The sequence below is a fragment of the Microcebus murinus genome, chromosome 13 (assembly GCF_040939455.1).
Source record: "Microcebus murinus isolate Inina chromosome 13, M.murinus_Inina_mat1.0, whole genome shotgun sequence".
In the NCBI taxonomy this organism is placed as follows: Eukaryota; Metazoa; Chordata; class Mammalia; order Primates; family Cheirogaleidae; genus Microcebus; species Microcebus murinus.
In genome coordinates this window covers 9190876-9217763 of record NC_134116.1, presented here as the reverse complement: position 1 = coordinate 9217763, position 26888 = coordinate 9190876, and the positions used below count along the sequence as shown (strand labels likewise).

Sequence of the window (26888 nt, the reverse complement as noted above, 5' to 3'; positions counted from 1 at the left end):
ATTCAGTAATTTCATATTAATATTTAAACGTGTCTGATCACATCGGAATAAAACAGCTGCTGTTATTTTAGATCATTCCCTAAAACAGGCTACGTAAAAGTTCAAAAGTTAAAAATCTAGAAATATACTGCACCAGGAATATTGTGCTATTTGTACTTGTTTCTGTGTCACCTGCCCTTCTTAGCTGGCTGCCACCAGGCAGAGCTATCTCTACCATGTGGAGCTTCCTTGGTCATATTCTGGAGATTTATAGAATCTGATTCCTCCTTTAGAAATGAGAAGAGCTTAAGTTTAATCAATAGATTGGTGTTATTTCCTCATATTTTCTACTTATGAATTATAAGTCCTTTAAAAATTAAATCTACCCTAATGGATCCCTAAGCTTATGTCTGATTCTGCAGATTTCTTTTCTCTATAAAGAATGTATAATTAATCAATTCTGCGACATATCCACAGTATCATATGCATTCATTAATGACTTTAATTCTTAACCATTTATTAAGCTCATACTGCATTGAGCAGCTGCATAATTTCACAGCAAAGCTCAAGATAATTTAACATTTTAAGTCAACTTGGGAAGAATAGCATAACCTATATTCTTTGTTCAGATATGTTAATATGCTGACTACTGGTACCCAGGGATTAGAGTATGTATAAAATAACATGGTTATAAAATAGACTCAGGTTAACTAACAGAAATAACAGAATCTATGGACTTAATTGTAATGATGAAGGACAATAGTTACCCTTTTAAATTATAGACTACAACCATCGTTTATTAAAATTATCATTTAGGAGACAGTAGGCTGTATAATTTCTAAAATGTATTCTAGGTTACTTTATGTAAATCAGCTTTGAATTTAGCCTAAGTGAATATATTCCAAGTTACATTCCTTTGGGTAAGTTAGATATAACTTACAAATCAATTAGCATCTGGGAGTCCAAACTAGAGTATCATGGAATTTCAAGTAAAACTACTTCTAATTCATTTGTTTGTTTTATTCATTCCTCATGACAAGAAAAGATGTTATAAATAAGTGATTTCTGGTCTCATGAAAAAATATTGCCCTGGTTTGAGCATGGCTTAAACTCCATGTCAATTAGACTTTGTTTTCCTTTAAATTATCTTCCACATGAATATCATTCAGTGTTCAAGATGTTCATGACAATTACTCAGCCACAATTTTTGCAAAGCATCCAAGTACATATACAGAAATTAAATACAGACATTGGATAAATTTGTGAATTGACTGTAATTCTTTTTAAAATTACAGGCATTTAGTGAAATTAAGTACATTTAAGAGATGAGTCAGTATAGTAAGTGCTCAGTTAATGTTGTTGATGGGTTCATAGAAACTGGAGCTTTAAATAAAACAATTTATTAATACTGTATGTTATAGGAATTAAACTCTTGTTCATATCAATTAGCCTACGGTAAAATTGGTTTTGTTATACAGGACATCATTTCACTTGAAGTCAAAGTTTCTAAAAGTCTACTAACAACATTAAATGAAGATATACAGTGCTCCCTGTGTGAAAGAAAAATTTGACTAAGGAAATGAGTAGAAACAAGCATCCTTGGTATAGAGAGCTATTACTAAAAAGGGTTGAAGTTCAGAACAAGATAATATGAAAGGAACATTTGCTAGTGATCCTAAAAGGAGAGAAGAGAGAGCTACATCAGATAGACAGCTTAGCCATATTCGGTTGTGGGACATGGGTCTAGATAGCACACAAGCAGACGAACAGGTGCAGAACACACATACACACGGTACCTTCCCCTGGGAAAGTCTGGGTGAGTCTAAAGCAGACAGTTCTGCCCTGAAACCCAGTGTAGTGTGAGAGAAAAAGAGTCATTGGAGGTTATTTCCAACAGCAGTTACCAAATAATGTGCAGTAAAAGTAAAGAGTAACAAAAATAGAGACACACTGGGGTGGTCTTGAGTACAGGAGGGTGCAGAGGCTGACGATAAAGTAACCCTTCCTGTGGTTGACACCAGGGGTGTCACTGCCTCATTTGCAGATTATCATCTCTGTGGAGTAGGGGGAGCAAAAGGCCAACTCCAAAGGATTTGGGGGGAAGTTGGCCTTCGATGAATTTCACACCACACTCTGTGGGTGTACAATACTCTTGGGGGAGGAGGTTGTGGGGAGGAGAAAGATTTAGTTGGTAACAGGAAGGTGAGGGAAAGTCCAGCATTGAGGTCCAGAAATGGTTTTTAGTAATTTTATGAAGCTAATACACTTATCTCTAAGGGACACATAGCTAAAATAATTTTAAATTTCAATATTACGCTTCAATTGCCCATCCTAAAAGTCTATTATCAGTTTCCATGCTGCCCTGGCAATGTGCTTCAAAGTGTGTTTTGTCCCCTCCGTGGATGGATGGAATCCTGTGTGGCAGGTATTGCCACATTCCCGCTATACAACTGTGAAACAGCTAAGATCCCTTAAGAAGGGCTGTTTTGTTTCTAAGCCCTGAATTTGGATTTCAAATGTTGGAAGCAGGGGATTTTCCGTGGCATTAGATTTGTTGGAACAGAAAAGTCAAGTTTGGGAATGAAACTGCCTGGAACTTCTCACCAATTCTGGCCCAAATGAATTTTGACTTTAGGGAACAAACATTCAATTCCATTCAAAGTGCTTAACTAAGCATTTACGAGCAACAGTCTTCACGAAGCAGGGTGATAGGCTCCGTTTGATTAAAGTATTATTTTTACTGAGGAGGCCACAGGTTTTTACTTTTAAACAATGCAATAGATTAACTACCGCCATAATAGTGTATAACTTTTAGCAATATAACTGAAATTGACAGAAAATATACCAAGCCAATAAAATGTAAATCAGTAAATATTGAGCATGTATATACTTAATTTTCTTCACTTATATTTTCATGTAAAATTTTATTACTGTGCAACTTTCTCCTTATTTTATTTCAAAGTCTGGGTAAGCAGTGGAATAATACCGGTTTTGTGTTTTCTCAGTATTCTTTGAATAAGTATATTTAGTGCCACCTATTGGCCAAGTGATTAATTAAAGATGAAAGCCACCCTGGTTATTTCAGTTGAACTAGCATTTTAATCTTGAATTATGGAACAACAGTGCACAATTAAAGAATGTTATGTAAGTATTTATATTTTGCTAAAGAGCTTTAGCTTTATATTAGTTTCATGCCTTATATGTCTTTATTGGTTTTATGTTTTGTTTTGGTTTTGGCAGTAATTGCTATACGATACAATGATTAAGTGTGTGAGTCTGCAGTCAGATTGCTTAGGCTGAAATCCGACCTCTGTTATTTACAAGCTATGAGCCCTGGGAAAGTTACTTAATCTTTCTATTTCCTTTTTTTAGGATCAAAACACACATTTGTGCGCACGCACATACACGATCTCATTTTACAATGCTTCCTGGCACATAGTAAGCACAATGGAATTGTTGGCTGCCATTATTACCAAAAATAAAATTAATCATTGTTATTTCTTGAATGTTTTCTACGTGCCAGACACTAAACTGAGTGCTTCATACACTGGACATTGACAACCACCGTGGAAGTAATTCCTGTGTTAGAATAAAGAAAGATGAGGCTTGAGGAATTTAAGGGACATGCTCAATGTCATATAATTTGTCATTCGCTGAGCAGGAATGTGGAGGTAGCTCCCTCTCACTCCAAAGCACATGCATTTAACTATTTCCCTATACTTCCTGTTTGGGGCACATGTTATTAATTAACTGTAATGTCCTTTCTCCTACAGTAATAAAAACATTACTTATTAGATATGACACAAAAAAAACTAGAATCAAAATATTTTTAAAAATTTATCCTAACCATTTTCTGTTATAGTTAGTATTATTAATGTTTAAAATGTGCTATTATTACACCATTGATTTCATTGTGTATATAATCTCACTACATATTTTATATTAGATTATTAGAAAAGAAGCAGAAATAAGAGTTTACAAAGTACCATTTCAAATTATTTTTTCCAAAAGCATTTCTATCTTCACTGATATAAATTTGCTTTTTATCATCTTTAAAATTAGGTTATTATATATAGGTGTACATTATAAGATTGTTATAAAGATTTAATATATGTTTATCTATAAAAATTCAAACTTCTAAAACAGATGGTTTAATACACTTCTCTACTATCCTAACTTTTAGCACTTTTGACTTGTAATTAGCATTAAAGTATTTTATACTATTTACAATATAAAATACTTCTCGGTGGTTTCAATGTCTTAGTGTATCAGATGCCAGGAAATTAAAAAATAGGATCAAAGCATTAAAAAAAAAAAAGAATAAAATTCTCAAAAAATACTGTCAGGAGAAATTATAGGTAACAGGAATCCAAGCCTGTCAATAAGGTGTTATTGTGTTCCCTCTTGTGGCAGTTGCAGAAACTGCATTTAACATATCTATCTTCAATGACAGAGATACCTTTGAATCCAGATTTCCATACTTCTTAAAAATAGTTATTATGGGTACATAATAGTCATACATCTTTATAGGGTAGGTGTGATGTTTTGATATGGGCATACAATGTGAATTAGTCAAATAAGAGTAATTGGAGTATCTATCAACTCAAGCCTTTAACATTTCTTTGTGTTAGGAACATTCCAATTCTATCTTTTACTTATTTTAAGATATATCCTAACTTATTGTTGATTGTAGTCACTTTGTTGTGCTAGCAAATATCATTCAGTCTATCTATCTAACTATATTTTTTTAACCCATTAACCATCCCAATTTTATCCCCCCTTTCCCTCTAGGTTTCCCATCCTGTAATAACCGTCATTCTACTCTGTCTCCATGAGATCAATTGTTTTTAATATTTAGCTCCCACATATGAGTGAGAACATGCAAGATTTGACTTTCTGTGCTTGGGCATATTTCACGTAATGTTCTCCTGTTCCATCCATGTCGTTCCAAATGACAGGATTTCATTATTTGTGACTATATAATAATCCATTGTGTTTACCACAATTTCTTTCTCCATTCTTCTGTTGATGGACACTTAGGTTGATTCCATATGTTGGCTATTGTGAATAGTGCTGCAATAAAGATGGGAGTGCAGGTATCTTCTTGATATACTGAATTCCCATCCTTTGGATATATACCCTGCAGTGGTATTGCTGGGTCATATGTGAGTTCTATTTTTGTTTTTTTGAGGAACATCCATACTATTCTCCATAGAGGTTGCACTAATTTACATTCCTACTAACAGTGTATGAGGGTTGCCCTTTCTCCACATCCTCACTAGCATTTGTCATTGCCTGTCATCTCATTGTATACTAGTTTTGATTTGCATATATCTGATGACTAATGTTGTATGCTGGGAAAACTGGATGTCCATATATATGCAGAAGAATGAAACTAGACCTTTGTCTCTCACTATGTACAAAAATCAAATCAAAATAGATTAAAGACTTAAATCTAAGACCTGAAACTATGAAACTACTACAAGGAAACATTGGGGAAATGCTTCAGGACATTGGTCTGGGCAAGGACTTTTTGAATAATACCCCGAAAACACAGGCAATCAAAGAAAAATTAGACAAATTGAGATCACATCAAGCTAAAAAGCTTCTGCACAGCAAAGGAAACAATCAACAAAGGGAAGAGGAAAGCCCCCAGAAGGGAAGAAGTTATTTGCAAACTACCCATCTAACAAAGGATTAATAACTAGAAGATATAAGGAGCTCCAAAAACTCAATAGGAATAAATGAAATAATCCGATCAAAAAATGGACAAAAGGATCTGAATAGACATTTGTCAAAAGAAGACAGATTTTCATACTTTTTGGAGAATTATTTGGTTACCATCATTGTCACAAGGCACAATCAATTGATGTGGAATAAATGGCTCTTATTTTATCATCAATGTTTAAGGAAACAAAGGAAGAACTTCAGATCCACAGGTTGATCTGCAGAGCTTTATTATGGCATTTCAAAGCCTCAAACTTGCCATGTCTGTAACAAAGTCCATGGCGCCAAAACCCAGCAGGCACAACAGCTTCAACTAGAGTTTTATTCCTGTTTGTGTGAGAGAAAACGGTTTTTATGGGATAATAATACAGTAGAGGGAGGAAGAATATACAAGGGCTGTCCAGAAAGTATCCAGCCATGTAAAATGAAAAATATATTAACAATAGCTGGATACTTCCCATACAGCCCTGATATGTGGAAAGCAAATAAGGATTCAAAAGAATGTTTCATACCAATGTTTAAGTGAATTTGCCATTTTAAAAGAAATCCTGACTATTGCTCATGTTAATTCTAATTCCTTCCATCCAAAGCAGCAAAGGCTCTTTGACTGTTCTATTCAAGTTTGAAATCTCAAATAACATTTTTTACGCTTTGGGGCAGGGGTGAGGTGTGAAGACAATGGCTTCCCTCCCCGGGCAGTGAGAGTGTATATAGCAAAGTCATCTGTGTGTTATTATTTTATTCACGGTGGCCAGCATTTGGGCTGTAGGATGCTAGTGGTTTGTCTTTGAGGAAAGAGTAAACTTAAATATTAAATATGCTATTATACGAACAGGATAGAACCTTTTAGGTCAAGAAATATTGCCTACATCTTTGCTATTACTCCTCAATTTTATATTTTTAAAAAACGAGTAGTTCAATAAAATTTTCCTTCTACTACAGGTCATGTGCATCTTAGAAGCCTTCGGACATGCCAAGACAACACTTAATGATTCGTCCAGTTGTTTCATAAAGTATTTTGAGCTACAGTTCTGTGAGAGGAAAAAGCATTTAACTGGAGGTAAGTGTGTCCTCAGCAAATGGAGATTTCCTGTGGTGCCAGCAGAGGGCGGAACAGCAGTGGCGAAGGCAGGGGGCCAAGTGAGGCGCAGCTTCGCTTTCCGGCACATTTAAACAGGCACACAGTGGAGAGAAGCCAGATAGAAGCCAATGCAGGGAAGACAGAATCAATTTTTCCTCATGGCTGTATCTAGAAACTTCTCGGGATAATTCTGAAAAGTCTTCACTAAGTTTTTTTTTTTTTTTTTTTTTTTTTTGCGACAGAGTCTCACTTTGTTGTCCAGGCTAGAGTGAGTGCCGTGGTGTCAGCCTAGCTCACAGCAACCTCAATCTCCTGGGCTTGAGTGATCCTTCTGCCTCAGCCTCCCGAGTAGCTGGGACTACAGGCATGCACCACCATGCCCGGCTAATTTTTTATATATATATCAGTTGGCCAATTAATTTCTTTCTATTTATAGTAGAGACGGGGTCTCGCTCTTGCTCAGGCTGGTTTTGAACTCCTGACCTTGAGCAATCCGCCCGCCTCGGCCTCCCAAGAGCTAGGATTACAGGCGTGAGCCACAGCGCCCGGCCTCTTCACTAAGTTTTAACATAAAACAAGGATCAATCCTCAAGGACACAGCTGAGTGTGTGTACCTGGGATGTCAGGCTATAAGTTCTAAATTTTTCATTATTATGAATTGAAAAGTATTCTCAAATGCAAGGTGCACCTTCTCAAGATAATTATTGTGTGAATCTATAACGTGAAGCCAAACCTAAACCAAAAATGCTGAAATGAATCATCCTTGCTGAGCATGGATACGAACTCAAATAAATTATAACCTTAGTATATAACTTCTTCACATAACACACATTGAAATACATTTTAAGTAAAACAGAATCCATATTTTAAGATGATTAAATTAACACAAATCCAAATATCAAAATAATCATCAAACTAAACCCAAACAGAAGCTGTTTCTTCTTTGATTTAAATATTTAATGTATATTTTATGAAAACTCCTTATTTAAAATTCAACTAATTTACAATTCACCTAGGATTTTACCTCTTTCCAATCAAAACAGATCATCCATGCAAATTAATAATGTAAATACAGTTGTAGGTGGAATATCTAATCTACCTGGAGGAATCAACTGTTTAAAATATCTTTTCCAACAGCTGTCAGCACACAGACATTTGCTAACTATAAATGATTTCTGAAAGACCTTAATTTTATTTGGCTTTTAAAGCTATTTTGTCTTCCCTGCAGGAAATAAAAGTTAGTTTTGACCATAATCTAGAAACAAAAATGTATTTTGCAGCAATGTCAATGTCATATTTCTACTGAATGGAATTTGATACATAATATATATGAAAGGAATATGAGAAGATAGTTTTAGATGTTGAAGTTAGAGGGATACATTATACAATAGGAAAGCTTTTTTGTTTTTAAATCCATGGCTTAGAAATCTGAAGCCCCCCCCCCCTTTAGAAAGACCTCATAGGAGAGTGTTGAGCCTCAAACTCTGGTTTTCAGGTCTTGGTTTGGTAACACCCCAGTGAGATGCTGGTCCAAGTGCAAGGCCCAGAATTACCCCTTTGACGATAAGCACGCTTTTCCCTCTGAGCTCTCCGTGACTGGTGGGTTGTAGCCATGAATAGTCACTAAACCGGTAGGTAGGAAGTTCCCCAAGGGTGGGAAGCTAACACGTTAAAAGCAGCAGGTCCCAGCCCGTTGCCACTCAGATGTGTAGCCCAGGGACAAGGGGTAAAGTTGCAACTTGGGAGTTTGTTATCTCAGGCCCCACTCAGGCAGGCTGACGGAGACTCTGCGTTCTTCAAAGAGTTCCAGGGGTTTCACTACACACTGCAGTCTGAGAGTGCCAAGGAAAGCGGGCCACTGTGGTCCGTGTGCAAGTCAGCACCTAGGGGAGAAAGTGCTCCTGGGATATTGCTAACATGGCATTTTTCTCAGTTAAATGTCTCTATTATCTGGGGCAGTGGAGGAGATACAATAACTGGCTTCTGAAGGTGTTATCCATTCCTAGTTTGGTTTCTTTCTGTCTCTCCTTCCCTTCCTCCCTCCCTCCCTCCCTTTTCTTTCCCTCCCTCCCTTCCTTCCTTCCTTCCTTCCTTCCTTCCTTCCTTCCTTCCTTCCTTCCTTCCTTCCTTCCTTCCTTCCTTCCTTCCTTCCTTCCTTCCTTCCTTCCTTCCTTCCTTCCTTCCTTCCTTTCTGATAGAGATTAACATGTCCTCTTCTTTAGAAATATTAACTCAGAAAGTAATTATATACACATAATACAAAGACCTAGAAAACTGTGCGGCAGACACCTACCGAGCCTTCCGTAATCAGCAAGCCCCACTAGCACGTGGCCCCACGCACCTTGGGCATCAGCAGCGACCCACGGTTCCCCGAGCGGCTGGTGCCTTCACATTCATGCTCATTCGTGCGTATTCACCACGGCGGACCTGAAGGAGTGCAAGGTCCTGGAAAGCCCTCTCAATCGTGAAGGGGCTAAAAACATAAATTCAATGTAATTTCAGCGCTTGGTATAATTTATTCTTCTCTTATAAAAACAGCAATCTGGGCGTCGATTAAAGGTGTTCTCCGCGTTGCTCCCCGTTCCATATGGCTTTGCTACCCGTTCTGCTCTCCTAATTAACGTCCTTAACCCACTTCCTATCGCCTACGTGTGTTTGTTTGATAGCTTCCTGCTGTGTTCTTTCAAAAATTTGGCCAAACGATTTGGTGATTGTTCTTTATGGGTTTTTTTTTTAATGCTTAAAAATTTAAAAAAACAAACAAAACAAAACAAAGCAAAAAACAGTGCTACTTGAGGCTGCATGACTAGAAGTGTGATGCCTGGAACACAGCGCTGGCCCCACAGTGCCCTGCAGGGCTCAGACTGGGAGCTCAGTTCCTTGTTTCCTGTACTTAAGAAGAGCCAAGGAAGATGCCCAGAGAATGTTTATCAGGACAGGGAAAGTTCAACTGTCATGTTCTTGGAGTTAAGTGTTGACAAAACTAAAAACGCTTAGGCTGAAAAAGAAAAGACTCAAGGGGAACATGACAAGTTTCTTCAAACATTCCCTGCCGCAGGGAAAGGGTCGTGAGTGCAGAGGTATCTGATGCATACTACAAAGAGCTGTTTCAGAGAGGGAACCTCTTCCCCTGATCACAGAGCCCGCCAGTGTGTGTCCTGGTGCTTGCCACGTGTTTCTCACCCCAAAACTGGATAAGCACAAACAAGACAAAGGAGCACACACACCGGAGTGCCAAAAATAGTCCTGCCCAAAGCAGGATACTCAGAGTAGGTTATTTTAAAGATGCTGCCTAGAGCTCCAAGTTCTCTAAGTCCAAATATGAAATGTCTTGTTAACTGGTAGAGTATGTTAGTACTCAAGAGCTGCTGTAACAAACTAACTCAGACTTGGTAGTTTAAAACAACAGAAATTTGCTATCTCATAGTTCTGGAGGCTAGAAGTCTGGAATTAAGGTGTCTGTAGAACCATATGCTTTGGACTTGTTTGGGGAAGAGGGGAGGATCCTTCCTTGCCCATCCTTGACTTCAGATGGTTGCTGCCAACCCTTTGTGTTCCGTGGCTTGTAGATGCATTGATCCAATCTCTGCTGCTCTTGACACATGGCCTTCTCCTCGTGTCTGTCATCCTCTTCTTCACAGGACACAGTTGGATTGGATTAGGACCACCCTACTCCAGTATGATGCCACCCTCACTTAAGCACAATAGTTTCCTCTTATCTAAGGCTTAGCTCTCAGTTACCCTTGGTCATTTGTAGTCCAAAAATATTCCGTGGAAAACCCCAGAAATAAACAATTCATGAGTTTCCAATCATGTGCTGTTCTGAGTAACATGATGAAATCTGTGTCCTCCTGCTCTGTCCAGCCCAGGACTTGAATCCTGTCTTTGTCCAGCATAGCCAACTGTCTACATTGCCTGCCTGTTAGTCACTTAGCAGCCGATGTTTGTGCCCAAGTCACCCTTATTTTACTTAATAATGGCCTCAAAATGCAAGAGTAGTGATGTTGGCAATTTGGATGTGCCAAAGAGAAGCTATAAAGTGCTTCCTGTAAGTGAAAAGGTGAAAGTTTGCAACGTAATAAGTAAAGAAAAAAAATTGCATGCTGAGGTTGCTAAGGGAAGACAATATCTCCTAGCTGGTGAAATTGTGAACAGTATACTATTATAAATGTTCTATTTTATCATGAGTTATTGTCGATAATCTCCTATGATGCCAAGTTTATGAATTGAACTTTATCATAGGTATAATTATATATATAAATATATATATGAGAAAAATAGTGTCTATAGGGTTTGGTACTATCCTCAGATTCAGGCATCCACTAGAGGTCTCAGAGCGTGTCCTCTGCAGATAATGGGGGACAACTGTAGCTTGTCATTAATGCTCTTTCCAAATAAACTCACATCACAGGCCTTGGGGGTGAGGACTGTCCCCCAATATATATGCTTGCAGGACACAATTCAACCTGCACCAGAGAGTCAGGGAAGACCCACTGTGTCAGCTTTTACTTTTCAAAATTATTTTCAGTTTAAGAATAAATATTATCATTATTCAAAAAAATAGGCCTTGAACACTTTAAAAAGCTATTAGTAAATGTGACATTTTAAAATAATTTCATCTGTTTCCAAGACTCTTTTTATGAAAGAAAAATAAAAGATGCATTAATTTAAACTACACAATTTTTAAAGAGCTAAGTCATTCAAATCAGTCTCCTGTAAAAGCCTTCTGAATTTTAAATGTTCACTAAAATAGTTAATCAAATTGGAAGAAAGCTATCATATCTTAAACCAGGGCAAATAAATGTAGATTACAGGTTGATTTTATACTTTATGGTAGACAATATATTTTTAAATTATCAACATTTGTGAAATAGTTGTCACCATATTATTGGACAGGCAGTATTACCATAGTAATTTTAAGATTGATAAATGCTGTATGTTTCCTTTATTGTTGCTATTAGTTATACTTTTATAATTTAATATCAATTATTTTATTAGGGATACAACTGAAAATTATAGTATATAAAATACCAGACTCACTTTTATGAAACATTGGTTATAGATAAGGATCATTTCTTATTTTGGAGAAAATTTAATTAATAAATAACATTCTAGTTTGGCTTCCAGCCCAGTTGTTTCCCCATCTGATTATTTATTATTTCCTTTACAAAATAATTATTCTAGGCTCCCTGGTATATATACCAGCACCCTTCAGGACTGAGCATCTTATAAAACATCTTGCTATAGCCCCCTGATAAGTTTACAGGAAGTTAATGTATAAATAAAAGGAAAATATTGCCAGTAATGACTTAGTGTTGGTTGTATAGTACATTTCATTTGAGACTTGAGGTAATTTGCTAATATCTTTGTCTGAATCCCTAATGATTTATAATTTTCATCCAAGAATGCAAAAGATTTGTATGGTGTGAATACAAGTCCACTTATGAAATTAATGGCAGATAGTGTAATAGATACCTTGTTCCCTGTTTTTTCTCTTATGATCAAGTTCATTCCTTGTCTTTTAAGGGAATAAAAATAAAAGGTTGTCATTCACTTCAATCTATTTCCAAATTGTTATATGATACACAAAGCTGTCACAAAACATACATCAATAAAATAGAATAATATACTATATTTCTTCATTCTTGTCATCAGCTAATCACTTTATTGTTTGTAAATCTTCAAATACATGTGACAATGATGTTCTCAGTTGGCTCTTTATTATTTTAATTTGTTCACAAGTCACCTCCTTCTTGGGAACTACAAGTTACAAAGAGATCAATCTTCAATTCATCAGTAGAAAAGGGAGATTTGGATCAAATTTCAACTTGGCCTTCAGGTTGTAATGCCCAGTGAATGCCACCTAGCCTCTTTTCCCAGTTATCAAATTAGGGAGCCAGACTCCTTGCTCTCCTGTGTTTCTTTCAGCTGTGTTTCACGTAACTGGAAATAAACCACTTTGGAATTTGACTATTTCTCAGTCTTATGATAGGAGCTGTAACTGGTGTAACAGAGCCACCTCTGAAAGGGATGAAGACAGTGGCGGGAAAGGAATTGTGAAGGTTGGCATCAGCACATCTTCATAAACCTCTCCACTTGGCTAAGAGAACTTGTGACCAGACCATAGATCTAGGCATGTCCCAAATCCCACCAGGAAACTAAGCATTCAAAACTGAAACATTCTGTTTATTGAAGGTAAATCTTAGCTGCTGACCAGGTAATTTTTAAAACAATGAAGTCATCTCCTCTTCTGGGACATTTATTATTGAAGAGAATTCCATTCACCAAAAACTGATTGAAGGACTCTTAGAAGGTCACCACATTTGAGGAAACACAGTGTTTTACTGTCCTGCATGGGTACCTATGATTAGAGAATGGTCTCTTGCACTGATACTTTCTTTTTCTTTTCTTATACTTTCCTATAAAGCTTGCTTATAAAAATTGGTATAAATTGAGAGTCCATACAGTCATGCTTTTAACTGCGTCCAGAACACAAAGGGTGCCAAATTCATTGACATCAGCCATGTATTCAGCTAGGTCGAAAGGCAGGTGTTTGTAGGGTTCTAAGTTCCTTAGCTCCCTGGGCAGTTGGGCACAGTCACTAGAGACACAGCTGCCTGGCTCTTTGCTATACAGCTCCATGACCTTTGGCAGCTCGGTGACTTTCTATGCCTCATTTTCCTCTTCTGTATAAGGGGCATAATCATCACCCTAAACTCTTATGGTCCCCATGAGTACTGAAGGCCATGACATTGCTCTTTAAATCGCTCACCTTTTTTTTTGTTCTTTTTCTTTCACTTTTATTTCAAATCTTCGAATCTCCCTTTCCCAGAAATATGCTGGGGGGGGCTACAAAGGGAAAGGGACCCGGAGTCCCCGTGTGGGATGGGAAGAGTATTTGTCTCTTGTTCTTTTCTGTGCTCCAGAGACATTTGAGTCTATTATGTTTGAAATTGAAATTCACTAAGAATAGGAAAATCTTCCAACAGATATGTCAAGGCTATGTTATCTACTTATGAAACTAAAACGTTAGAGTTAGCACAAATGAGATGGAAAGTATATTGGGGCCTTTGTCTTGTGTTTTTTCCAAATCTTGATTTTAAATAAACGATCTAAGACATAATAAGAGATAAATAATCATCTTCATTATTATCCTCATCATCCATGATCTTCATCATGACCATTACCTACTTGATCGTACACTCTTTTAAAAGTTTCAGAGTGCTTCGATGCATCTTAGCTTGGGTGAAGGGCAGCATATTTTATGCCAATCATGCTGGGCTTTGGAGATAAGCCACTTGGGTTTAAGTGTGAGAAGACCTGTGGCAGAATTTAAATGAGGCAATGGTCCCCAGGACGGTGTCTGGTATACAGTAGGTGCTTTAACTGATAGCACCTTCCTTCCTGGAGTTCTGAGGAAGCCTGAGTCATTTCTTTTTTTCTTCCCCATATTAAGGATGGGGAAGATGACGGGAAGAGGTATGTGGAGATTGGCAGAGTCAGGGGCAGGAGTACAACTCATCCATTTGACTTGTAGGTGAGGCGTGTTCGCTCATGATCATGAAGAATGAGGCGAAAAGAAATGTGTGAAAGAAAACATATTTGGCTACATTAATTAATCAATAGTATGCTTTTGGTGATTGATAATTGAAGGCATGATGGGGCTTTCCGGGAACAGGTCCTGACTGGTCATGTATCTACAACTAGATGTGTGGGTCACGATGACAGTGGATATTAGAAGTTTCTGGAAGGACAGGGGCAGGAATTTTTCTTTCTTGGAAAGAGAAGGCAGTTTATTTTCTCCACTTCCTTTCATATTGGACAAAAATTGATATAGCTCTATAAAATATTTTATTGCAAATTATGTTGTATATAATGTGCAAATATATATATTTTTCAGTGCCAAAATTTTTAGAGAAAGATATATTCATATATAGATACCTATAGAGGATTACAAGTATATTTCTAGTCAAGAATATTTCAGATATAAAAAAAGCTTTGAAAACATACAAGTCCTGAGAGTCAAGGAATCAATTAGTTAGTGGAATATTTCTTTCTGTGCATGGACACTTGCATGAATGAGTCCCAAAACCTCTTTAACTTAGAAACCCATCATTTTCCTTCCATTATTATAATTTCATTTCAGAAACAACAAAAAGATCTGCATTTTCTCTATTTGGAAGAACATTAGAGCCTCATGACAATTTGAATTTTGTGGCTGTCTTTTGTTTGCTTCTATCCGAAAGCTCATTCAAGACTTTTTTTTTTTTTTTTTTGAAATCCTACTGATCAGAATCCTGCTAATCCACAGCAATTTTATTCACTGCTGGAGATGAGATAACCAGGTTGATTAATAATTATACTGTTTTTGAATTTAAATGAAAGGTATTGAAGTGACTCCATGATGTGGCATTTGATTAGCTTTGAATACTGCTTTAGCTAAGCTTGTCTGTTGGCTGAGACAAGTGGGTGTCAGCCAACCCTTTCTCCAAGTGCAGAGGCCTGATGAGCATTTAGTCCTCTATTCCCCCCTGATGTTTTATGATTGAGGACCAGGAAATAAAATGGAAGGGAGTAATCATGGCAGTTTATTTCAAATGTGTGCCGAATAAAAAAAAATACTCTTGAGCTGTGAATTACTTCAGGGTTATCATTAATAATATTAAACAGAAATTGTTTTCAGCAAAGAATTTATTTAAGAAGAAAAAAGCAAAAGGAAATAAAAATTAAAATCTCAACATAAAATTACCACCTGATTAATGCAGAAACGTGTGCACACACACACACACACATGCACACCCACTAATGTTTCTTACTACTGCAGAACCCAACACCACCCCATTCTAATTTTAACATCACACTTGAGCTTTAATGTCACTAATTAAAGGGATACTTTGAAAGAAGCTTTCTTTATGTACCCATGACGACTTTTCTAAAAAGTTATAAGGGATATTACTTACTAAGAGATATTAATTCTGATTTTTAAAAACTCTGATAATAACTCTGATTAGCTACATTGACACTTACTAAATGAGCCAGAGGCAAAGCACTGTAAATAATAGTTCTGGTTGTTACAGTAGATTTACTGCATCAAACTAAAATTGGGTGATCTCACATTTTGTTTTTAGGGGCTGGATTCTAGAATAATTCTTAACAGATCCATTATGTGATTTTTTTTATAGTTCAAATGTAGGAAATAATTCATTTGCCTTCCTAATAACTGCCATTCTTTGACACATCCCTCAATAATATTGATGGTGGATTCTTACTTCAAAGAGGAAAACTATAGTAATCCACATTTGCATTTGCAAATCAAATATATAATTGTTTAATTATCATTCATAATAAGCATAAAACTATATTCAAGTAAAAAGATGCTCCAAAAACAATAGAAATTTTATAATGTCAAACATATAGCCATAATTTTCATTAACACTAGCTTCTGTATTGCCAATCCTAATCTGTAAAACAAAATTGAGGTTTTGATTCTGATATTACATTCTTTTGGTATTGTATTGTTCAGCTACCAGGAAATAAATTTCAACACCGTGAATTTATGATGTGGGGTATATTTTGTTTTCCTTTGTGAAATTTTGAAAGTAGAGGATCAATATAATAAATATTAGATATTAGTCCTACTACTACACATGTGAAGTAACAAGTAAATGGAAGATGAATAAACACTATTCACATTGGGCTTGCATTACTTTATATACACATCACCTACCTCACATCCTAATTGGGTTATAAACTTTACTGTTGAAGTATCTGTTTCATTATCTGTCACTATGATATAATCCATAACTTAGCTCATTTTTATAATTTTAATATAGGCCTTGAAATTTCCTAAATTACATTCCATTTATTAAATTCTATCTGCATAAATTCAGTACATTTTCCTTTGGTTCAGTGTGTTTCTTCCATTATTTTCAGCAGTGAGGAAAGATCATCATCTATATCCTTGGGCCTTAAGGGTGCAACCATATGCAATTCTGATCTGGTTGCTAGTAATGCTTGTCAGTGACTACAGCAGAGCTCTTTGTAAACAACACGTATTAATATACAAAATAGCAGCGTGGCTGGAGAGCTTTCAAAATGTGAGACATTAATGGAAAAAATTATATACCTTTGTTATAGGCAAGAGCAAGTCTTATTTTAGATTTCATTTGTTCATTAAAGTTTGATTTTGGATATGGGACAAGAAAAGGATGTCCCCTCTCACTATTTATTTTCAGCCTCATACTGGAAGTACTAGCTAATGCAATAAGACAAGAAAATGGAGAGAAAAGTGAACAGATTAGGAAGAAACAAATCAAACAGTCTTTGCAGATAATATGATTGTCATGAAGAAAATCTGAAAGAACTGATAAAAATGCTTCTTGAACTAATACTTGATTTTAGGAAGGTTTCATAATATAAGGTTAATATACACAAGTCATTCAGTTTCCTATATACCTGCAATGAATAATTGAAATTTGAATTAAAAACATAACATCATTTATATTAATTCCAAAAAATGAGATACTTAGGTATATATCTAACAAAATATGTATAAAATCTATATGAGGAAAACTAAAATATCTGATGAAAAAAATCAAAGAAAATTTAAATAAATGGGGATGGATAGGAAAATTCAATATTGTGAAGATATCAGTTCATTTCCAATTGATCTGTAGATTCAACAAAATGCTACTCAAAATCCAAGAGAGTTACTTTGTGGATAACAAAAAAATGATTCTAAAGTTCACATGTGGAGGCAAATCCAGAACAACACTGAAGAACAAAGTTGAGGACGGACTAGACCCAACTTTGAGACTTACTATAAAGCTACAACAATTAAGATAGTGTGATATTGGTGAAATAATAGCCAAATGGAGCAATTAAATAGAAAAAAAAACATGAATCAATAGGCACACTCAAATATATTCACCTTATCTTGATTAAAGGAACAAAGACAATTGAATGGGGGGTAATCTTTCAAAAAATTTATACTGGAACAACAGGAAATCTCCACACAAAAATAAATGAATCTAGACACAGACATTTCACAGAAATTAACTTAAAATTTATCATTAACCTAAAGGTAAAAAGAAAAGCATAAAAATTTTAGTAGATAACATAGGACAAATTTCAGATAATCTTGGGTTTGCTATTGAATCTTTAAATACAATGCCAAAAGCACAATCTGTGACATAAATAACTGATAAGTTAAACCTTATCAGTTTAAAATTTAAAATTTCTGCTCTGTGAAAGACATTGCTAAGAGAAGGAAATGAAAAGCACTGACAGGGAGAAAGCATTTACAAAACATGTATCTGACAAGGGACTGCTGTACAAAATATACAAAGAACTCTTAAAATTCAACAACAACAAAAAAATGATGCAGTTTAAATAATGGACAAAATATTGAACAGACATCTCACCAGAGAAGACAGAGATAATAATTAAGCATATGAAAAGATGTTCAACATCATATGTCATTAGAATATTGCAAATTAAATCAAGTAGATACCACTATACACTTATTAGAATGGCTAAAATCCAAAACACTGACTACACCAAATCTTGGGGAGGATGTGGAGTAACAGGGCCCATTACTCATTGCCCTTGAAATAAAACATGGTACAGCCACTATGGAAGACAGTGTGGCAGTTTCTACAAATCTTACCACAGGAACCAGAATCATGCTCTTTTGAATTTACCCAAATGAGTTGAAAACTTATGCCCACACAAAATGTGACATAAATGTTTACAGTAGCTTTATTCGTAGTAGCAAAAACTGGAAGCCAACAGCACATCTTTTAATAGGTGAATGGATAAACAAACTGTTGTACATTGATACAGTGGAATATTATTCACTGATAAGAAATGAACTTATAAGACACACACAAAAAAATGAATGAACCTTAGATGCATATTACTAAATGAAAGAAGCCAGTCTAAAATCTGGCTACACACATGTACGAGTTCAACTATGTGGCATTCTGGAAAAGACAAAACTATAGAGATGATAAAAAGATCAGTGGTTGCCAGGGGTTAGGGCAGAGGGTTGAATGGGTAAGTAGAGCACAGGAGATTTTTAGATGTTTAGGACAGTGAGACTATTTTATAGGATATTATAACAGTGGATCCCTCATAATATACATTTCTCAAAACCCACAGAACTGCACAACACAAAGAGTGAAGACTGATGCGAACTATGGACTTTAGTTAATTAATAAGAATTCATCACTTTTAACAAATGTACCATGTCAATAAAATACACTAACAATAGAGAAAACAATGGATTAGGGGGAGTGGAGAAGGGGCTATACTGGAACTCTTGGTACCTTCTGTTTAATTTTTCTGGAAACCTAAAGCTGCTCTAGAAAATAAAGTCTATTAATTTTTTTTTAGAAATGTCTCTGTTGGAAAAGAAACTGCATTATTATATCTTGTAATTAATTAATATGTGTAAATTTATGGAAATGAAACTAATAATGCCATTTAACAGAATCCCTTTTCTTTTCTTAACCAGCCAGAATTTATACATATATGCTAGAGAAATCCAGACTTGTTTCACAACCTCTTGGCCAGAGTAATTTTCTCATTTTCTACTTGTTAATGGATGGGTTATCTGCTGAGGAAAAACATGGACTTCACCTTAACAATTCATATGCACACCGGTGAGTGACTAAGCATTTTCTATCTAATGCTTCTGCCTTCATATGCGGTGGTAATTTACAGTCTTACATTGTCTCCTTACTTCTCAGAGTAGAAATGTGATTAATGGTGATTAAAAGATAATTGTTGGATACTGTTGGAATCATCCATATAATCAGGTTATAACTGTTTAACGAATGTTTAGGTGAAATTGCGTGTGTGTCTGTGTGTGAGCCTATACTTCTATTTTACTAGTTTTTAGATTGGAATGAAAAATATGAGTGTATATGTAAACTCCCCTATTCCTTTTGAATATTTTGGACACAACATTTGTTATGTATTCCTAGTCTTTGGTCCTCTTTTGAAATAATGGGAAATATTGTTTGAGAAAGTATTATTCCTAAGCATCAGGTGAGGTTACATAACACAGTAAGATGAACAACACATGTAAACGAAAAAGCTCCTTTTCTTTGCTGGGGGCGTTAAGCGTTTGTGTTAAAATGAGGGCGTGGGGAGTGAGAGGCCACATAGAAGTGAGCTGAAGAATGTCTCCTCAACGTGCGCACTTCTGCCAGCTGCCTTGTCCAGTGTGTCCCCCCAAGAAGGACTGGTCCAGACTGGGACTAGGATGAGAACTACAAATGAAAAGGGCAGGAAACCTAATCCGGGGAGAAGCTGGCGAGAACATGTAGCAGGAGAGAACTAGCTCCAGGCCCGAACTCACCAGTGAGCTCAGTGGCCAGGGCTGGGGGAAAGAGACCCTGAAAGAGATGTGGATTCACCTCCCCTCATGCTAACACGGATCTGTGGGTTCTCTGCTCTTTGTTATGGATCTTTGAGAATGGTGTGGGTTTACTACAGGAGAAAGCACACTCACCTGCACACACGGATAGCCGAGACGGTGGCGGAGACCATAGTGGTGGTTGAAAAGACAGATGCCTGGAGCTTTCCCCATGAGTCAGTCCTCTTGACACTTGCAGGGGCTGCTTTAAGCCTGTGGAAAACCATCTCCAGTCCCTCTCTGTGTTGCTGTGTTGTTTATTCATCTTAATTCACTCTATTCTGGTGGGGGAGACAGTAGCCATTGCGTTAGCAGTAGTCAAAGTGATACCATGTAAAACAAAATCAGGGATGGAAATGGAGGTGGGGGTCCTGTTTCAGGTGGATTAATTGGGAGGGCTTTGACACTTTCAAGTGGCACCTGGTATGCAGACACCTGAGAAGGCCACACAAAGAACTTGTGTTGTGGGGGTGGTGTCCAAGGTGGGCAAAAATGTACAGGGAATGAATTTGGTGTCTGAGGAATATCTTGAAGGCCTGTAGTTGTGACTAGAGTCCATGGCAAGAGAAAGAAGCGTAGACACGACACAGCATAGTCCGAAATCTGGACTCCATTCCGAGCTGACTGGGGGTGATGGAGGTTGCAGGGGTGGAAGGGAACTGGTTTCACTCTGAAGGTGACTCGGCCTCTGTGGAGAAGCCACCGTGGTGGGCACGGCCGTTGCAGGGAGCTAGCACCTGGTGCAGGAATTGGAGGCAGTTTGGCGCTGAAGGGCAGCAGCAGGGCAGGCGGGAGGAGGCTGAGACCCAGGTGTGTGCTGAGTGCGGGAAGGCAGGCTTTGCTGATGGGTTGAACCTGGGATGTGAGGAAAAGAGACAGGCAAGAGCAATTCTACGGCTGTGGCCTGTGCAACACATGATGCCATTTGCAGTGTGACGGGGCTGGGAGAGAAGCAGGGAACCTGGGAAGGAGCTGGGTAGCCAGAGAAGCCGTAGTGCCACTTCTGACGGGTCAAGGTGGAGACGCCTGTTGGCAATGGAGTGGAGGCGTCAGGCGGGAGCTGCAGCCGTGAGGCGTTTCCCAGGTGATGGGGTCAACGTCAGGCTGACCTCTGAGAACCAGTGGGAGAGGGACCGATCATCTGCCCCACTCTTGCTGGAGGTGTGCGATGGTAGGTGGGGCCGGGGAAACAGTGGATTGGTCACAGCCCCATTTACCACTGCATTACTCATCACTGTCATTACATTTCAGTGAAAATGCTACACCCAGTGGTGTAAAGTTGGTCATGTTGAGTAGGAGAAAAGTAGTCAAGACATTTCAAAAGCCTTATCAGAATGGTGTTTTATTTAAAAAGAAAGACTACTTTGGGGTTTATCATTCCCAAAATACAAAAGAAATTTAGAAGAAAAAGAAAACTTTAATATTGAAGTGTGGTAGTCCAGGCAAAAGTGATAAAAACATAAAAATTCCAAAATCCCAGAATATTAGAAATATTTTTATCAAATTCCTTCATTTTATAAAGGAGGAATTCAAAGCCAGAGACAAGAAGAAGCTTGTGCTGCAGCGAATAAATTATGCAACAGTAGTATTGGCAAAGCCTGTTACCGGAGATTAACTTTTTATTTTTCTACTCTGCATATCTCTAATTGAGCTTGTCCTTCCAGAGCAAACACATCAGATTGGATACTATGGGTTGCATTTTAAGGCTAATCTGTGAAGAAGAAAAGTTCTTTGTGTTTCTACGATCCCAGTCTTTCTAAGAAGCAAAAACTCAAAGCCTATATAGCACATACTTGGTTTCGAGGGTGAATCTGTGTCTGTGTGTGTCTTTGTGTGTGTGCATGAGGGTGTGTGCTTGTCATTGCAAACATAGAGCCACTGAAGAATAAAAGACAATAATCTAATCTACCATTCAAAGAAACAATTTAACTTCTTGATCTGTGGTTTGCATGAGTCTTTTGAAGTATGTGAGTGTGTGGGAGAAAACAAGGATTTCTTTATTAAACCTCAATTCTGACATTCATTTCTCTTTGCAAAAAGAGAATTTGGAATCACTTAGGCTATTTAGAAAGTCAAACAGTCAGGGGTGACTTTATGAGGAGTGCCAACAGGAAAGAACTCAGGAAAATCATGAATAATTCAATTCTCTTGAACAAAGCAGTTATTTTATTAAAATGTATTCTAAATATCAAATGGGTTCAAAACAACATTTTCCAATGAAAATATACACCACCACCCCAGATTCATAAAGATATCAACTGGATTATTTGTACAATGAAAATTTCATACAAAAATATATTCTTTAATAATAAAACAAACTGTTTTGCAAGTTATACATATCACAGTATTTTTGTGATTCGTGTTATATGGGTCTTCTCACGTATATAATATTGGTGGATCTTCTCACTTTACAATGTTGGTCAAGTTTGAGAAGTTTATATGAGTTTGTATTTTAATTTGGGTTGGGATCTAATCTTGATTTAGTAATTGTGAATATTGAGTCTCATAATTTTGGAAATTATTTGGCTTGTTTACAATCAGAAATATAGATCTGAATTTTCTAACCTTTCACAAACTGTCCTTCTGGGTCTTGTCCTTAAGTTGGTGCTCATAGGCTATTTGTAAAGTGCTTAATACCATGCTAGTATACTGGTATATTAAGAGTGCCATATATATATATATATATATATATATATGTTATATATATATGCACATACATACATACAATGTATGCACATATATTGTATGTGTATGCTATCATTGAGTGCTATTGTCATCACATCTACTCACCTGATTTTCTTGAAAAAGATGTTGATCTTTCCATTAAATAGAACAAACCAGCCTATACATTGCCATCTGAATACAGCATCGCTTTGCTGATTCCCTTATTCCACAGTGGAGCTTATAGTGGAATTTTGATGAAGTATTAATATGTTTGGTGATTCTTAAAGCAAACATTACAAAAAAAATTACAAGGCTGTTTCCTTCAAGTTCATCTATCTCGTCTTTGTTCATAACAACTCATTACCTACATGAAACAAAATGAAATACACACGCAACAGTAACTTGAGATTAAGGCATAGTCAATGTCTACCATATTTTCTTATGTGATGAGATCTCCAAAGAAAAGAAAACATTGGTGTAGCTAATGCTTTTATAATTAAAGCTAAAAAAGTGTTTATTAAACTTTGACTCTGTTTTTGGCACTTAAAGTTTTCAAAGTTTTATATAAAAACCTATGGTGGGTTATTTCAGGGTTAAAATGGACATAAAAATACTTTCCTCTTTGCAACATGGGAACAATATCTAGAAAAAGCCTAACTGTAGAATATAAATCTTCTAGCTATATAGATTAACTAAATGAAAATAATATTTCTAACACTTTGCATAAATCCCTTCCTCCACAGATTGATAAAATAATAAGTCTCCAGGTTTATAACATTTTAGCTGTGGCAGTAAGACTGCATATATCTAGAACTCCACCAGGTGGCGAGCTCGCCACAAATTCTGACAGAAGCAAAACCAAAAGCCAAAAACAAAACAAAAAGAGAAAAAAAATCACAAAAACAAATGCTTATAACTAAGTGTCTTTTTTACTTATGGTTCTTCCTATACTTCACTTTTTCCCCCTGGCTTTTCGTTTTACAGGTGCTATTTCATTTTGTTTTTCCATTTTGTATGCAGTATAAACATTACATCTGGGAATAAATGTAATTTATGTTTTTGGAAATTGAGATTTAATGAAATTAGAAATAGTCATTAATTATTTATCTTCAACCTACTTTAAACAGCTTATATGGGTTTAGTGTCAAAAAAGCTGAGCTCCTAAATACAACAAAGTCATGCTGAATCTCTCTTAGTATTGACTAGTGATGGGAATGATTGTGTTGCTGCATGATAACATTTTTCAGCAAAGGTCAGATTTTGAATTACACGCTGAAAGGAAGCAGTCGTTTGACTCAGAGCGTGTGACCTGTTTCTAACCTTGTGTGTCAGTGAAAGGAAACGCTGCTGACTCACAGCGTTTGAACTTGTGATCCTGCTGAGGAGGGTACCTGTCACAGGAGAAGCTGTGGCAATTAACTCCCAGGGAGGGTTTGTTTTTTGCTAAGTTTATTATTATGAACATTGAACTTAATCTGTAAAAGTTTTGCATAATTTTAAAAGCAGGTGAGGGAAAACTTAAATACAATTTGAAGGCAAGTTTTCATATTAGGTGATAGAATAAAATGTTGACTCAGCCATGCTTTTTAGGCAAGCAAAGCTTGAAGGTGCTCCAAAGACAGACTTTACCAGTTTCTACCTGAGTCTTGTTACTACCGTGTTTCCCCGAAAATAAGACCTACCTATAAAATAAGCCCTAGCAGGATTTCTAAGCATTTGCCCAATATAGGCTCTACCCCGAAAATAAGACCTAGTGATGGGCGAGGCTACACAGAGTATCTACACAACCCATGCATTTCATCCAAGAGCTGTAAAGAAGAGGAGCAGCCCTTCTCATCTGCCCCATGAGAGCTCTATTGCTCGACATGAGAGATTGGGGCCAATGATTCTAAAGGAAATAGAGTCACAAGAAATTCAGGATGGAATTTGGGGTTTGGAGAGTTATGATGATGTTCCAGAAGAAGATGACTTAACTATATTTGAATAAATGTAGATTGTTGTACCTCACTTAAAAAAAATAACACATCCCCTGAAAATAAACCCTAGGGTGTCTTGAGGAAAAATCAATATAAGACCCTGTCTTATTCTGTGTCTCTTCAGGGAAACACAGTAATAATCTAAATGATAGTCACAGTCATACTCAGTGGGATTTATGGAGTCCTTTCCATGTGCCAGGCATTGTCGGAAGAGCTTTTCTTCCTTCACTGGTTGAATCCGCACCCTGACCAAGCAGAGGATGTGAAGCTATGTCCACATTGCATAGTTGAGGGGATGGATACTGAGATGTCACCCAGGAACCAAGATCTGAATCCAGGTCCTGCTGACTCTTAACTTCAACCCTAGACTGTCTCCACAACAAAGCTGCCTATAAACAGCAATCACTGCCTTTGTCGCCTTGTGTCAATGAGATTTTTTTTTAAATGAAAGGGAAGGCGCAAGGTCAAAGTTCGCATGTCTATGTCTTTACATAAAATTGCTGAAGCAAAATTAATTTACAACATTCTAAGCATTCTAAGTCATCTCTAATTATTATAAAAACAACTCTGGGTCTTTCTTATATCTAATAGAATAATAAAAGAAATGGAACTAATTCAGCTTTTATTACCCTAGCTGAAGGTTCTGGATAGCAATTGTGGACTCAGTTGAACCACCTCCATAAATAGGCAGGTAAACTTCACTATCAGATGCTGACAGGGAGAAGTAAGAGTCACCGGCTTTCTTGCTTCCTTACATTCTTAAGTTATATGACCCCAAAAAAGGAAATGGGGAAGAACAACATGGATATGAGGCACTGTGCTCTGCCTCTTTCATTAATCTTCAAAACTCTATGAAACACTGAAGAAGGAAATAGCAGAGGTGTAAACAGGTGGAAGAATATGCCATGTTCATGGGTCAGCAGAATCAACACTGTTAAAATGTTTAAACTACCTAAAGTGACCTACAGAGTCAACACAATCCCTATTAAAATACCATCATCATTTTTCACAGATATAGAAAAAATAATTTTACGCTTCATATGGAACCAGAGAAGACCCCTTATAGCAAAAGCATTCCTAGGCAATAAAAACAAAACAGGAGGTATCAATTTACCAGACTTCAAACTATACTACAAGGCTATAGTCATTAAAACAGCTTGGTTATGGCATAGAACAGGGACATTGGCCAGTGGAACAGAACAGAGAACCCAGATATAAAACCATCCTCATATAGCCAACTAATCTTTGACAAAGCAGACAAAAACATACACTGGAGAAAAGAATCCTTATTCAATAAATGGTGCTGGGAAAACTAGATAGCCACATGTAGAAGACTAAAACAGGGCCCACACCTTTCACCTCTTACAAAAACCCTTTCACGCTGGATAACAGACTTGAACCTTAGGTGTGAAACTGTTAGAATTCTAGAGGAAAACATTAGAAATACTCTTCTAGACATTGGCCTAGGCAAATAATTTATGAAGAAGACCCCAAAGGCAATCACAGCAGCAACAAAAATAAATAAATGGGACCTGATCAAATTAAAAAGCTTCTGCACAGCCAAAGAAACTGTCAAGAGAGCAAACAGACAACCCACAGAATGGGAGAAAATTTTCACAAGCTACATATCCAATAAAGAGCTGATAACTAGAATTTATTTAGAACTCAGGAAAATGAGAAAGGAAAAATCAAACGACCCTATCAAAAAGTGGGCAAAGGACATGAACAGAAATTTTTCAAAAGAAGACAAAATAATGGCCAACAAACATATGAAAAATTGCTCAACATATCTAATCATCAGGGAAATGCAAATCAAAACTGCAATGAGATATCACTTATCTCCAGTAAGAATGGCTTTTATCAAAAAGTCCCCAAACAATAAATGTTGGCATGGATGTGGGAACATAGGAACACTCCTACAGTGCTGGTGGGACTGCAAACTAGTGCAACCTCTGTGGAAAGCAATATGGAGATACCTTAAAGCAATAGAAGTAGATCTACCATTTGATCCAGCAATTCCACTACTGGGCATCTACCA

At 36.8% G+C, this 26888-nt stretch overlaps 1 protein-coding gene across 2 annotated transcripts in view; it reads left to right on the top strand.

Moving 5' to 3' along the window:
- The window catches only part of MYO16 (myosin XVI), a 610163-nt gene that overhangs the window by 329123 nt on the left and 254152 nt on the right, over positions 1-26888 (top strand). For both annotated transcript variants that reach the window (XM_012751938.3, XM_012751933.2), the window contains exons 15-16: positions 6649-6766; positions 19305-19452. In XM_012751938.3, coding sequence (XP_012607392.2) covers positions 6649-6766; positions 19305-19452 — 266 coding nt within the window. The remainder of the gene's footprint in view (positions 1-6648; positions 6767-19304; positions 19453-26888) is intronic.